At 46.3% G+C, this 15000-nt stretch overlaps 1 protein-coding gene across 1 annotated transcript in view; it reads right to left on the bottom strand.

Annotated features, from left to right (window-relative positions):
- PSTPIP2 (proline-serine-threonine phosphatase interacting protein 2) overlaps positions 1 to 11730 on the bottom strand; it is a gene marked incomplete at its 3' end in the record, with an annotated part of 15539 nt that extends 3809 nt beyond the window's left edge. Inside the window, 5 exon segments of the mRNA XM_015825235.1 lie at positions 3143 to 3249; positions 6051 to 6085; positions 8487 to 8564; positions 10695 to 10814; positions 11702 to 11730. Of these exon segments, the coding sequence (XP_015680721.1) occupies positions 3143 to 3249; positions 6051 to 6085; positions 8487 to 8564; positions 10695 to 10814; positions 11702 to 11730 (369 nt within the window).
- Positions 11731 to 15000: the final 3270 nt, after the last annotated feature.

Genomic DNA, 15000 nt, shown 5'->3' with positions numbered 1-15000 from the left:
ATGGTTGGTGACCTCTGCTCTACCACCTCTACTCGAGCTTGCTAGTCGGCCACTTTGCCTCCTTTGTGCTGGGCGGGGCTCCTGATGGCCTGATGGACCTGCTGCTGGCGGCGGTGGCGCGCGTGCCAACAGAGAGGGCTCTGAGTGCCGCCTCTGGCACGCGTGCCATGGGTTCGCCACCACTGCCCTATACCATTTCAGACCAATGGCTGTCCAGTCTCTTCTTAAAAACTTCCAGTGTTGGAGCAGCCACAACTTCTGGAGGCAGGTTGTTCCACTGGTTAATTGTCCTCACTGTCAGGAAGTTTCTCCTTAGTTCTCGGTTGCTTCTCTCCTTGGTTAGTTTCCACCCGTTGCTTCTCGTCCTGCCTTCAGGCGCTTTGGAGGTTGAGTTACTCTTTAAGTTTCTATTTCGTGTTTCCCCTTCCCGTAAACCACAGTTTCTCAACCTCGGCAACTTTTAAGATCTGTTGACTTCAAGAATTCCCCTGCCAGCCGTGGGAATTCACCCGTGGGAACCCGCCCATGTTTCCTGGGGAAGTCCGGGACTTCCACACCTCTTAAAGTTGTTGAGGTTAAGAAACACCACCGTACACTAAGAAACATTTTCTGTAATAGTCCTGTTTCTTCCAAAGGTGCTTTTTTTTCACGAGGCAACTGGAGTTCCTGTGTTTTTCTTTGAAGACATTTCGCTTCTCATGTAAGAGGCTTCTTCAGTTCGGACTGGATGGTGGAAGGATTTATACTCCTTGCACAGACGGTCATTTGCATGCTGTTTTTTCAAAAGGCAATGCAAATGAATGCAAACAACCGGCGGTCTGCAAGGAGTATAAATCCTTCCATTTCCCCACCATCCAGTCATAGCTGAAGAAGCTTCTTGGATGAGAAGCGAAACGTCTTCAAACAAAAACAAAGGAAGTCCAAGTTGCCTTGAAAAAAAAAAAAAGCATCTTTGGGATAACTATGGCCTGGATGACTGAGAATCTCCATAGACAGTTGTGTTTCTTCCTCTATATTCCTAAATGTCTCTTAGACATTTGGTTATTCTGGCTAGTGTGCTATGTGGAAACTCAACCTTTGTGTAGTGGAGGAGGGGGGAAAAAAACCCATTGTGATGTCCTTTGATACTAAAAACTAAAAATTGGCAGCTGTTAATCCTGAACTTTGAAATATCACATAAGCTTAAACGAGGAAATTGCACACAGGAGGTCTTTGACTTGCAAAAGATCAAATAATAATAATAATAATAATAATAATAACTGGAGAAGATAACAAAATACAAAGTCCTACAAATAGAAATAGAAAGACTGTGGCAAAGGCAAGCAAGGGTAGTACCAATAGTAATAGGTGCCTTGGGTGCAATCCCAGAACAACTGGAGCACCACTTGAACACCATCATCGGCATTTACACATTCGCCGTTAGTCAATTGCAAAAGGCGGCCTTACTAGGAACTGCTTCCATCCTGCGACGAGATCTGTAATACCATCAAACATCCACATCTGCCTATCCCAGGTCCTTGGGAAGGACTCGATAGGTAGACAAAAAGGCCAAATCCAGTCTGAACATCTGGCTGACTGTGCGATGATCAATAATAATAATAATAATAATAATAATAATAACAACAACAACAACAACAACAACAACAACGTTGGAAGGGACCTTGGAGGTCATCAAGTCCAACCCCCTGCTCAGGCAGGAAACCCTACACCATTTCAGACAAATGGCTGTCCAGTCTCTTCTTAAAAACTTCCAGTGTTGGAGCAGTCACATCTTCTGGAGGCAGATTGTTCCGCTGGTTAATTGTTCTCACTGTCAGGAAGTTTCTCCTTAGTTCTAGGTTGCTTCTCTCCTTGATTAGTTTCCATCCGTTGCTTCTTGTCCTGCCTTCAGGTGCTTTGGAGAATAGCTTGACTCCCTCCTCTTTGGGGCAGCCCCTGAGAGATTGGAACACTGCTATCATGTCCCCCCTCCTCCTTCTCTTCGTTAAACTAGACATACCCAATTCCAGCAACCGTTCCTTATATGTTTTTCTTACCCTCTGAAGACCCACAGATTAACAGAGATTGGAAAGTCAAAAAGTTGCCATTCTGCCACAACTAGTCTGTCAAGGTAATGATTTAAAAGCTAACCAGCTGATGTAATGTAAGATGTGATGATGGGAATGATTCAGCAGGGTCTGTGTCTCTTTAAGATCAAGCAGGAAGTTGAAGTCCACGAGTCATAAGTTGCTAAGGATGAAGACCCGTGCTATAGGATAGGCTGGGAAGTTGTCTGGCATCCCTAGTTATCACCATCACATTCAGTCAAGGAGGACTTGTCATCAATAATCTACAATGTCAAGGTATTGATTTAACAGCTAACCAGCTTATGTAATGTAAGATGTAATGATGGGAATGATTCAGCAGGGTCTGTGTCCCTTTAAAAGCCAGCTGGGTCTGTGTCCCTTTAAGAGCCTTGGTATAAAGGGAAGGCTCTGCTGAGCTGTTCTCTCTCTTCCGTTTCCTGCTGTAATTGTGGTTTGTTGGATCCTGCTGTATTAGCACGTGTATGTATATTGTTCCTGGTCTATGATATTGTAGATAGTGTAAGATAAACCACCATTTAGTACAGTGGTTCTCAACCTATGGGTCGGGACCCCATTTGGGGTCGATCGACCATTTCACGGGGGTCACCAAGCAAGGCTGTCCACCATTTTTTTTGTTCGCCATTTTTTTGTCCGCCATTTTTTCCCCTTTTCCAACGGGTGCCTTACCTCCCTTGGGCTGGGCCAGCTGGTGGTCAGCCTGCTTGGTCTCTGCCGCTTGCCAGCTAAGCCTCGGCCGGCGCAGGGGGCGGAACCACGCATGCGCGGCGCTCCCAGGCAGGGAAAGTCCTCGACTTACGACCGGTTGGGTAGTCCTCGACTTACGACCGGTTTAGTCCTCGACTTACGACCGGTTTAGTCCTCGACTTACAACCGGTTTAGTCCTCGACTTACGACCAGTTGGAGTCACGGCATTAAAAAGGTTGAGAACCACTGATTTAGTACAAGCCACTGTTTACTGTGTTTACTCCTGGGTTATCTCGCACAATAAGACTGTGCACGCTCTGACATGCAATTTCAATTCATATTTATCAATGATACTCTGAGATATTCCTTACCTTTTTACGGTGGAATTTTTGCTTTTCTCTGAAATCCTCCATTTTCTTGGCTTCTTCCCTGAGGTTCTGGGCTAGCTGCATATGGATCTGGCCGACCGTCTCCACTCCTTAGGAACAAGAAATCCAAACGGTCATCAATTCTGGTAGGAAAGCCACTTTTATTGTCGTTTTATAGGTGAGAAACCAGCGCAACTGGTTTTCTACCATGTGCAAAGCCATCATTTGCTTAAGCATGGTCCTCTCCTTAGGCTACAATTATTTCACATTTCCCAGTTCAGCAGAAATGTGGCCTACAAACCATAATGGCTGGATTCACACCTTTTAAATCAGGGGTAGTCAACCTTGGCTCTTTTATGACTCGTGGACTTCAATTCCCAGAATTCCTGAGCCAGCTTAGCTGGCTCAGGAATTCTGGGAGTTGAAGTCCACGAGTCATAAAAGAGCCAAGGTTGACTACCCCTGTTTTAAATCAAAGTCAAACTCATCCAAACAAACCCTGGTTTACCCCTCGCTGTGATTCTCACCGGGTGTTCAAGGTTGACTCAGCTTTTCATCCTTCCGAGGTCGGTGAAAAAAAGTGAGTTTTGCCTTATTTTATAACCTTTCCCACCACTGTTGCTAAGTGAATCACCGTTAATAACACGGTTATTAAATGGATCTGGATTCCCCCGTTGACCTGGCTTGTTGGAACGTCGCAAAAGGGGATCCCGGGACACACTGCAACCGTCATAAACGCGTGTCGGTTGCCAAGCGTGCGAAATTTGATCACGTGACCATCGGATGTTCGTAAGTGGTTGTAAGTGTGAAAGACGGTCGTAAGTCACTTTATTCAGTGCCCGTTGTAACTTTGAACCAGTCGCTAAGATGAAGGCTTGTGAGTCTGGAACTGCCTGTGCTCTGCTCTAAACCATCATGTCATTTGGGTCCAACATTGCATTCGGTCTGAACCCAGCTATGGTGACTTATACTCCAAACCATGATTAAAACTAATGATGCTCGGTTAAAGCCACTGTTGTGATCTCTTGGCTAGCCTAAGAGTTAACTCAAAAAGTTAGCATCTTGTGTTAGTATCATTGGACCCTACGCTTGTTCCAACACACCTCCTTGGACTACTGTCATGCCTCTGTCGGAGCCTGAATCTGCGGAGGAAAATGAGCTGGAATGGGACCCTACAGAGGCCGAGGTAGAGGTGTCTGTGGCTTCAGAGGAATGTGGGGAAGAGCAGGCCGAGGCAGGCCAGGGCCCTTCAGGATTGGGACAGGAGGAACAGGAGAGGCAGAGTTTATGCGATGAGCAAGGGCCACCCCCTCCTGATCCTAGAGCACAGAGAGTGGAGAGAAGGAGGGAACAATGCAGGCAGGTTCAACTACTCGGGAGGAGAGCACCCCGCCCCTCTCCACAAGGCAGACCTGGAGACTGAGATGTAAGGAGACGCTGTGGGGAGAGGCATTTGTCAGGAACAAATGCTGATTCCTTGGAGTTTTGTGTGCTGTTGCTGATCTTGGAAACAACTCTCTGATCTCTTCGGTGTTGTGATTTCTGCTTGGAAACCATTGGACTGACTGACAGCGTTGCTTGGATGTTCAAAGACCTCGGACTGTATTTTGGCTTCTCTTCTGAAACTGCGCAAGCAAGCTTATATTTCCACAGACTCGTTAGATTTTGGGTGTATGTGTCATTCCTTGTTATCTCCGTGGCCTTGAGTAAATTCCTTTCCTAATCAGACTGTGTGTGAAACTACTTGCAGCGGCTGAAGGTGTGTGTGTCTTCCTTTGTTCTGGGGCTTGCCAGAAACGTGGAAGCATTTGGGGGAAACTTGGAGCAACTGCATTGCCTCTGTGCCGTGCCTTGGGTCATCACAACTACCAAAACATCTACAGTTACTAAAGTAGCAGGAAAAAGCTGGGCTGTTTCTATGACAGAAGAGAGAGCTCCATTTTCTGGGGTCAAGGAGAGTTCTAGGGCTTCCCAACCTGGTCATGACCCTAGTGACTAACTCTACTCTAAGATGAACAAGAGGTATCTCAGAAGTTCCTGCCTGCTGACAGTAACAGTACTACAATCCAGCAATGTGGGAAACTCTCAGGCTGCATGTCCTAAGGGAGCCCCCAAAGTTGGCCGGCTGACAAGTAGGGTTCCTCAAACTCTACAGCAGGGATGTCCAACCTTGGCAACTTTTAAGATCCGTGGACTTCAACTCTCAGAATTCCTCAGCCAGCCATCACCAGCAGACAGAGAGTTCTAGTCCCGCCTTAGGCATGAAAGCCAGCTGGCTGACTTTGGGTCAATTACCAGGAGACTAAGAGTTCTAGTCCCGCCTTAGGCATGAAAGCCAACTGGTTGACTTTGGGTCAATTACCAGGAGACTGAGAGTTCTAGTCCCGCCTTAGGCATGAAAACCAACTGGCTGACTTTGGGCCAATCACCAGGAGACGGTGAGTTCTAGTCCCGCCTTAGGCATGAAAGCCAGCTGGGTGACTTTGGGTCAATTACCAGGAGACTGAGAGTTCTAGTCCTGCCTTAGGCATGAAAGCCAACTGGCTTTGGGCCAATTACCAGGAGACTGAGAGTTCTAGTCCCACCTTAGGCATGAAAACCGGGTGGGTGACTTTGGGCCAATTACCAGGAGACTGAGAGTTCTAGTCCTGCCTTAGGCATGAAAGCCAACTGGCTTTGGGCCAATTACCAGGAGACTGAGAGTTCTAGTCCTGCCTTAGGCATGAAAGCCAGCTGGCTGACTTTGGGCCACTGGTTTTATCCTCAACCAGCACGCATGGTGACCACCTTATCTGGGTATTATGGGAATTGTAGCTGCGGGACAGGGAGAATCCACAGGCAAGAGCTGATTTATTTCCCCCACAAACCAAGTTCAAACTTGGGTAACCGTGGCATGCCGCAGAGAACTTACGTTGCTTGAAAACCTCCAGTGCTCTTCTCAGGGTGCTAAAATGAAAGGAAAACAGACAATGCACACTCTGGGGGTTGAGCAACCGCGAAATTGCGTTGATGTCACCGAAACACGCACGCACACACGCACACACACAAAACAAGACTTCGTTCTGGGCTTCCAGAAATGACTCCAATTTCAACACCTGATTAGGCAAGTTCTGAAACTCAAAACTGCAGCTCTACAGTCAGATAAATTTCTGCACTTCTCTTTCCTCCTTTGCTGGCGGGCCGAGGAAAACATTTCTCAATCGTTCCGTGGACACTCGAAATGCAAAATGCAAAATGCAGAAGACCCGTTTAGTTCAGGGAAGAACAAAACCTTGTGTGCCTTCACGGCCCAAGGTCAAGTTCGCACAATGCACTAAGCCGGGGCACATGAGTTGCATGCACCTTATTAGTGGGGTTCCTCCCCCGATCCGCTAAAACCTGAAGAAGCAAACCACATCCTAGTTTTATGCCTTGGGTGAAACCAGCAAATGGCTCGCGAAACAAAGCCAGTCTGCGTTTGAAGGGTGGAAGGCGGAGCACGTTGCTTCTTAAGGCAACGGAAAATCCGAAGGGTTGCCCTTCCCCAAGTCCACCATGACTGCTTTGAGATCAAACCAAGTTTGGCCTAGGGCAAGGCTAGGCAACCGTGGCTCTTTTGTGACTCGTGGACTTCAATTCCCAGAATTCCTGAGCCAGCCGTGCTGAGGGGAAAGGGAGAGGTTTCCATGCTGAGCCATGCTGGCTCAGGAATTCTGGGAGTTGAAGGCCACGAGTCATGAAGGGGCAATAGTTCCTCAATGCTGGCTCAGGAATTCTGGGAGTTGAAGTCTGCAAGTCATAAAAGAGCCAAGATTCCCCACCCCTGACCTAGGGGTTAAGGCATCAGGCTAGAAACCAGATAATGATGATGGTGAGTTCTAGTCCCGCCTCAGGCATGAAAGCCAGCTAGGTGACTTTGGGCCAATCACCAGGAGAGGGTGAGTTCTAGACCTGCCTTAATCATGAAAGCCAGCTGGGTGACTTTGGGCCAATCACCAGGAGACGGTGACTTCTAGTCCCGCCTTAGGCATGAAAGCCAGCTAGATAGATATAGGTATAGGTATAGATATAGGTATAGAGATAGAGATAGAGATAGAGATAGAGATAGATAGAGATAGAGATAGAGATAGAGATAGAGATAGAGATAGAGATAGAGATAGAGATAGAGAGAGGGAGGGAGGGAGGGAGGGAGGGAGAGAGAGAGAGAGAGAGGACAGATAGACCTAGGTCAGGGGTAGGCAACCTTGGCTCTTTTATGACTCGTGGACTTCAACTCCCAGAATTCCTGAGCCAGTATGGCTGGCTGGCTCAGGAATTCTGGGAGTTGAAGTCCACGAGTCATAAAAGAGCCAAGGTTGCCTACCCCTGACCTAGACCTAAACCTAAACCTAGATATATAGATATAAAAAAACATTCCAGGGAATGAAAACAAGTGTTAAATTAGATGTCCTTGACAATGGCAGAGAGAGATGCACCAAGGAGGACTTCCTTTTGCCCACTGCTAGGCCAAGTCATCTCCATAAGTGGCCGTGAATGGGAACAGGTAACCATGCCCCAAGAGAAAGAGCAACTGTCTTCCCGTGACTGTATTTTCCTTCCAAATTAGAAACTAAATCTTAACCCCTTGGAGTACTCCCACGGAGATAAGGCCAGCCTGAACAAATGGCAAAGTAACTGCAAATTCCTCAGCAAGGGACTTCAGACAGCAATTCCTATCAATTCATTTCCCGCATAGATGCAAGCATTCATTTGTGAGTCATTATTAAAAAATAAATAAAAATAAACCATCCATCGGATAGGATTTCCTTCTATTTTCAGAAGTTCATCTGGACTTTTTTAAAACTAGGGATAAATGGCCAGGCTGAAGTCTCTAGACCAGTGGTGGCGAACCTATGGCACAGGTGCCAGAGGCGGCACTCAGAGCCCTCTCTGTGGGCACGCATGCCGTCACCCCAGTCCTAGGCCTTCAGCTAGGTTTTATAAAACCTTTTCGCTTTAGGCCTCCGCCGCCATGTGCAAAAAAAAAAAAGAGGTTCAATCAGTGAATTTCAACTTCTCGCAGAAAAAAAAAATCTTGCAAAGTTGGAATTGATTGATTGAACTTTTTAGTCCCACCCAGTCTGCCATTACCACTGTGGCCACACCCACCCAATTGGCCATGCCCAGCCAATGGGCCACACCCAGTCAATGGGCCACACCCACCTGGCACTCAACGATGCATAAGTGGGTTTTGGGTTGCAGTTTGGGCACTCGGTCTCTAAAAGGTTCGCCATCACTGCTCTAGGTGAATAATGGGGCATTTGACCGAGAATGATAGCTTAAGAGATTTCTCCAAACTTCTTTTTTCCCCAAAAGTGGGCTGGCTTACTTTAGCTCTGTCTGTCCACACGGCTTCTTCCGTGACAGGTTCATCAGCTCCTTCCCATATCTTTCTTCTATAGAAGCCCTGAAACAAAGATCGGTGTAAACATCAGGTTCTAGGCAACCACAGAGTGCTGATCCATGATTTCCTAAGAGCCGTGGTGGCGCAGTGGCTGGAATGCAGTATTGCAGGCTGACTCTGCCCACTGCTAGGAGTTCGATTTTGACAGGCTCAAGGTTGACTCAACCTTCCATCCTTCCGAGGTCGGTAAAATGAGGACTCAGATTGTTAGGGCAATACGCTGACTTTATAAACCGCTTAGAGAGGGAATGTAAAGCCCTGTGAAGCGGTATATAAGCGCTAGTGCTATTGCTACTGCCAATAATAATAATAATAATAATAATAATAATAATAGTAGTAGTAGTAGTAGTAGTAGTAGTAGTAGTAGTAGTAGTAGTAGTAGTAAAGTTGGAAGGGACCTTGGAGGTCATCTAGTCCAACCCCCTGCTCAGGCAGAAAACCCTATACCTTCCTGCCTTCCTTTTTGTTTCCTTCCTTCCTTCCTTCCCTCCCTCCCTTCCTCCTAGTTGCTAGAATGCAGTATCACAGGCAGACTCTGCCCACGGCCTGGAGTTCGACCCTGACAGGCTCAAGGTTGACTCAGCCTTCCATCCTTCCGGGATGGGTAAAATGAGGACCCAGATTGTTGGGAGCAAAATGCTGACTCTGGCTGAGGAATTCTGGGAGTTGAAGTCCACAAGTCATAAAAGGGCCAAGTTTGAAAACCCCTTGACATACATTATTCCAATATTTTTACATGTTCTACATTATAAAAAATACTATATTACTTATATCTCTTATCCCTCTTACTGTAGGGCCCCTTTATATTCAAAGTTATCTGTTCTTTTAACTGTATTCAAACAAGTGTTTGCTCATATAATACTCCACCTGGTAGGGAGAGTGAGATCTCTTGATCTCACTCGTCGCTCCCATGTAACACCGTTGCTGCGCGAGCTGCACTGGCTNAGTGCCGGCTGGCGACTCCCAGGGGGAGGGCCTTCTCAGTGGGAGCTCCCACCCTCTGGAACGAGCTACCCCCAGAGATCCGGGTGATTCCGGATCTCCCTTCCTTCCGCCGCGCCCTCAAGACATGGTTATTTCAGCAAGCAGGACTGGCCTAAGGGGAAATTTTTTAGTGGGGTTCTTAAACATTTTTAATTAATTAATTGCCTATTTAAATATTTCTTTTTAACCAAGTTTTAAGGGGTGTCTTGGGGTGTATTTGTATTTTATTGGTTGTTAGCCGCCCTGAGTCCGTAAGGAGAAGGGCGGGGTAAAAGTTTAATTAATAAATAAATAAATAAATAAATAAAATTAAAGCTACGTCTTCTGATATCCTATTCCAGGGGTAGGCAACCTTGGCTCTTTTATGGCTCGTGGACTTCAACTCCCAGAATTTCTGAGCCAGCCACACTAAGGGAAAAGGGAGAGGTTTCCATGCTGAGCCATGCTGGCTCAGGAATTCTGGGAGTTGAAGTCCACAAGTCATAAAAGAGCCAAGGTTGTCTACCTCTGGCCTAGGCCTAGGCCGTTTTATGACTCGTGGACTTCAACTCCCAGAATTCCTGAGCCAGCATGGCTCAGCTTGGAAACCTCTCCCTTTTCCCTCAGCATGGCTAGCTCAGGAATTCTGGGAGTTGAAGTCCACAAGTCACAAAAGAGCCAAGGTTGCCTACTCCTATCTTATTTCAAACCTTTAGGCATTCGGACAGCCCTCAACTTACAATCATAATTTTATCCTGGAATTACACTCATAAGTCACAGTGGTTGTTAAGGAAGTCATCATGTGACTGCCCCCAACTGTACGACCTATTTTGCGGTAAATGAATACCACGGTCATTAAGCAAAACCATTATACCCCCAGGGTGTTTTTGTTGGGAACCAGAAATAAAAGTTGCAAATTGCTGACTTATGATTGTGGGACACTGCAAACAGCCGTAAAATGCAACTGTATGATTGTATGAGTGCAAGAGCAGGGGTGTGTGGCCAGCCATCAGAAGTTTGAAACCAGACCCTAAGCAGCTCTGGGGAGGTCCGTCGTAATTTCAAATGGTCACTAAGTGAGGTAGTTAAGAACTACCTGTACTGGAACTAGAAAAGTTCATGAGAACGTTCAAGAACTTTTTGCCATCCCAGGAAATCAGTCATACACACCTTTCTCGCAAAAAATCCTCAAATTCTTTGCAGTTCTTCCGGCCGTCGTTCAAGTGCTGGACAATGTTGTCGTATCCAGCTGTGCTGATCAGGTCTGTTGTCTGAAAAGAATGTTTGAAGCTTGGTTAGGCAAATAACACACACAACGTTCCCCACAACAGTCAGCAGACAGAAGCAAGCCAAGATTGTATATTGGTTTCAAAAGCGCAGTCACCTTCTTGTACCAAAATGAAAAGTTTTTTTCTGGATCCAGTCATCTATATCCAGAGCTGCTAGAATCAATTCTTTCTGTTAAAGCTGGAGGCGTTTATGATTTATCATACAAAATCAACTGTCACGAATGCAACCGATTCTATGTGGGGCAAACATCACGTCAATTAAAAACAAGGATCCAGGAACAACGGCTGGCAGTCAAACACCACAATCCCAAATCCTTAATTGCTACCCACTCCGACATCAAACAACACCAGATAATAATAATAATAATAATAATAATAATAATAATAATGATGATGATGATGATGATGATGATGATGATGATGAGGAGGAGGAGGAGGAGGAGGAGGAGGAGAAGGAAGAAGGAAGAAGGAAGAAGGAAGAAGAAGAAGAAGAAGAAGAAGAAGAAGAAGAAGAAGAAGAAGAAGAAGAAGAAGAAGAAGAAGAAGAAGAAGAAGAAGAAGAAGAAGAAGAAGAAGAAGTAGTAGTAGTAGTAGTAGTAGTAGTTGGAAGGGACCTTGGAGGTCATCTAGTCCAACCCCCTGCTCAGGCAGGAAACCCTATACCATTTCAGACAAATGGCTGTCCAGTCTCTTCTTAAAAACTTCCAGTGTTGGAGCATTCACCGCTTCTGGAGGCAGGTTGTTACACTGGTTGATTGTTCTCACTGTCAAGAAATTTCTCCTTAGTTGTAGGTTGCTTCTCCCTTTGATTAGTTCGATTGGAGCAACACCAAAATCATGGGCCACACTACCACCCGCCACGCCCGTGAGTTCATCGGAGCCTCGCACCCCACATGCAATTCCACCCACAGAGACATCGACCTACAACCAGCCTACGCACCCCTCAGGATCCAAATCATCCACACAGCCATGCAGAGACAGCAACGACCCTCAACCATCTCGCGCAATCCCCCACTCCCAGCAGCAGTTCCCCTCCCAATGGCCCCAATCTGATATAACTGCCCCATCACAAGATTCTCACTGATGACTTTCACCAGCTTATAAAGCAGTATTTTTTCAAACTTGGTATCCGGTCCCTGAATCCTTATTGCTTTTCCTGCATACTGTATGTGCTCTTGTTTGGGGCCTGCCATAAGAAAGGCTGAGCGCCAAAGAATGGAGGCCTTTGAACTCTGGTGCTGGAGAAGACTCCTGCGAGTCCCCTGGACTGCAAGGCGATCAGACCGGTCAGTCCTAGAGGAGATCGACCCCGACTGTTCTTTAGAAGGCCGGAACCTGAAGTTGACACTCAGGTACTTTGGCCACCTCATGAGAAAAAAGGACTCACTGGAGAAGAGCCTGATGCTGGGAAAGATGGAGGGCAAGAGAAGAAGGGGACGACAGAGAAGGAGGTGGCTGGATGGAGTCACTGAAACAGCAGGCGTGAGCTGAAATGGACTCCAGAAGATGGTAGAGGACAGGAAGGCCTGGAGGAACGTGGTCCATGGGGTCACGATGGGTCGGACACGACTTCGCAACTAACAACAACAAATTCTTCTGGGGGGGGCAATTGGCTTTCGCTTGGGATAACCTTCGCTTTCTATCTTTCCTCTCCCGCCTCTCTCCACTTGAGAAAGCATGTGTCTCCCTTATCAGGAGACAGCTACGAAGAAACGAAACTAGAGAAGATCTTGAGATGTTTGCCAACTGTCCCAATTACTCAAATACCATGCCACCTGTGGACTGGCTGGATTTCAAATGGATACTATGAATTTGATGGGAGGAGGAAGATTGTTAGTTTAACTATACCAGGGGTAGGCAACCTTGGCTCTTTTATGACTTGTGGACTTCAACTCCCAGAATTCCTGAGCCAGCATGGGGGAACTATGGCCCCTTCATGACTGGTGGACTTCAATTCCCAGAATTCCTCAGCCAGCCTGGCTCAGCTTGGAAACCTCTCCCTTTCCCCTCAGTATGGCTGGCTCAGGAATTCTGGGAATTGAAGTCCACGAGTCATAAAAGGGCCGTGTTTGAAGACCCCTACCCTAGGCCTAGAGTCTAGACCAGGGTAGGCAACCTTGGCTCTTTTATGACCCGTGGACTTCAACTCCCAGAATTCCTGAGCCAGCATGGGGGAACTATGGCCCCTTCATTGACTCGTGGACTTCAACTCCCAGAATTCCTGAGCCAGCATGGCTCAGCTTGGAAACCTCTCCCTTTCCCCTCAGCGTGGCTGGCTCAGGAATTCTGGGAGTTGAAGTCCACGAGTCATAAAAGAGCCAAGGTTGCCTAACCCTGAACTATATCATCTAAGCAGGATTTTCCCCAGATCTCGCCGACTTCCCTGCTGTCAGTAACCCCTAATCAAAGTTTCCTTTTGAGACAATGCCTATTTCAAGAGTTCTGCTTTCTTGGGCGACTTAGCTGAGGTGGGTCCTTACACTGGGCCACTTTAAAATGTGGAGGAATTCTGGGAGTTGAAGTCCACACATGTTAAAGTGGCCATATTTGAGAAACACCGTGCTAGAGTAGAGAATAGAATAAAGTCAGTGAAGTAAATTTGGCTAGGTTTCTCCCCTGACATCCTAAACTTCTCGATGGGATTTTTTCGTAATAGGTCATCCTCCAGAAAACTTAAGACTGCCACTTCCATCATTCTCAGTCAACATGGAATTGTAGTCCAACACATCTGGAAGGCCAAACTGGGATAAACTGATAAGGAAATGAAAGATAAGGAAATGAAAACTGGTTCTTCTAGGACAGGGGTCCCCAATCCCCAATCCCCGATCTGTGGACCGGTACCGGGCCGCAGCATGCCAGCAACCAGTCCGCACAAACAAGCAAAGCCCCATCTGTGGGATGCAGGCAGCACAAAAAACCACACACTCTCTGGTCCATGGAAAAACTATTCCCCACTGAACACGGTCCCTGGTGCCCAAAAGGTTAGGGAATCTCTGTTCTTGGAGAAAGTCTTGACCTTGAGAAAACAGGCAGAAATTGTTAGAAAAATAAAAGTATAGCTTTAACCCCAGGAAACAGAGAAAAGCGTGGGAAAGAAACATAAACACAGACATAATTCATTAGGGAACTGTTTCTCGGCAACTTTTAAGATGTGTTGACTTCCTTTTTCTAATAGTAGTTTTGTTGAAAAGTACAAACAAACAAACAAACAAAGGATTAAAAACTACTGGTAATCCTTGACTTACAATGGAGCCAATATTTCTGAGGTTAAGTGAGACATTTACTAAAGTCAGTTTTGTTCCCCATTTTACGAACTTTCTTCCCTCAGCTGTTAAGTAATAATAATAATAATAATAAAGTTGGAAGGGACCTTGAAGGTCATCTAGTCCAACCCCCTGCTCAGGCAGGAAACCCTATAACATTTCAGACAAATGGCTGTCCAATCTCTTCTTAAAAACTTCCAGTGTGCAGCATTCACCCCTTCTGGAGTGGTGAATGCTGAATTATTCTGAATTATTATTCTGAATTATTGCAGTTGTTAACTTAGTCACCCAGTTGTTAAGTGACTCCGTCTTCCCCAGTGATTTTGCTTGTGAGGAGGTCGCAAAAGGGGATCGCAGGATCAAAGGGGCAAAGCTCACTTAACGAATGTCTTGCTTAGCAACGGAAATTTTGGGCTCGGTTGTGGTCGTAAGTCAAGGACTCCCTGTACGTGAACGAAAGGATGAGCAAGCCGGATGTTTTGGGCACCAAAAATGCATTCTCTTAGGAGCAAAGATTAAAGCAGTGCTTGTCAACATGGGCAGCTAGATGTGTGGACTTCAACTCCCAGAATTCCCAGCCCACATAGCCCCAGCTGGGAATTTTGGGAGGTGGAGTCCCCGTACCTGGAAGCTTCTAGGTTGAGAAACAGTACGTAAAACAGAGGTCCCCAACCTTTTGGGCACCAGGGACCGGTTCCGTGGAGAGACGTTTTCCCACGGACCGCAGAGTGTGTGGTTTTGTGTGCATCCCACACATAGATACATACATACATACATACATACATAGATAGATAGATAGATAGATAGATAGATAGATAGATAGATAGATAGATAGATAGATAGATAGATAGGAGAGAGATGATAAATAGATAGATAGATAGATAGATAGATAGATAGATAGATAGATAGATAGATGATAGATAG

Source organism: Protobothrops mucrosquamatus, unplaced genomic scaffold, assembly GCF_001527695.2.
Source record: "Protobothrops mucrosquamatus isolate PMUCROS unplaced genomic scaffold, P.Mucros_1.0 scaffold2554, whole genome shotgun sequence".
In the NCBI taxonomy this organism is placed as follows: domain Eukaryota; kingdom Metazoa; phylum Chordata; class Lepidosauria; order Squamata; family Viperidae; genus Protobothrops; species Protobothrops mucrosquamatus.
The sequence above is the reverse complement of the archived record's forward strand: the minus strand, read 5'-3'. Positions and strand labels throughout refer to the sequence as shown.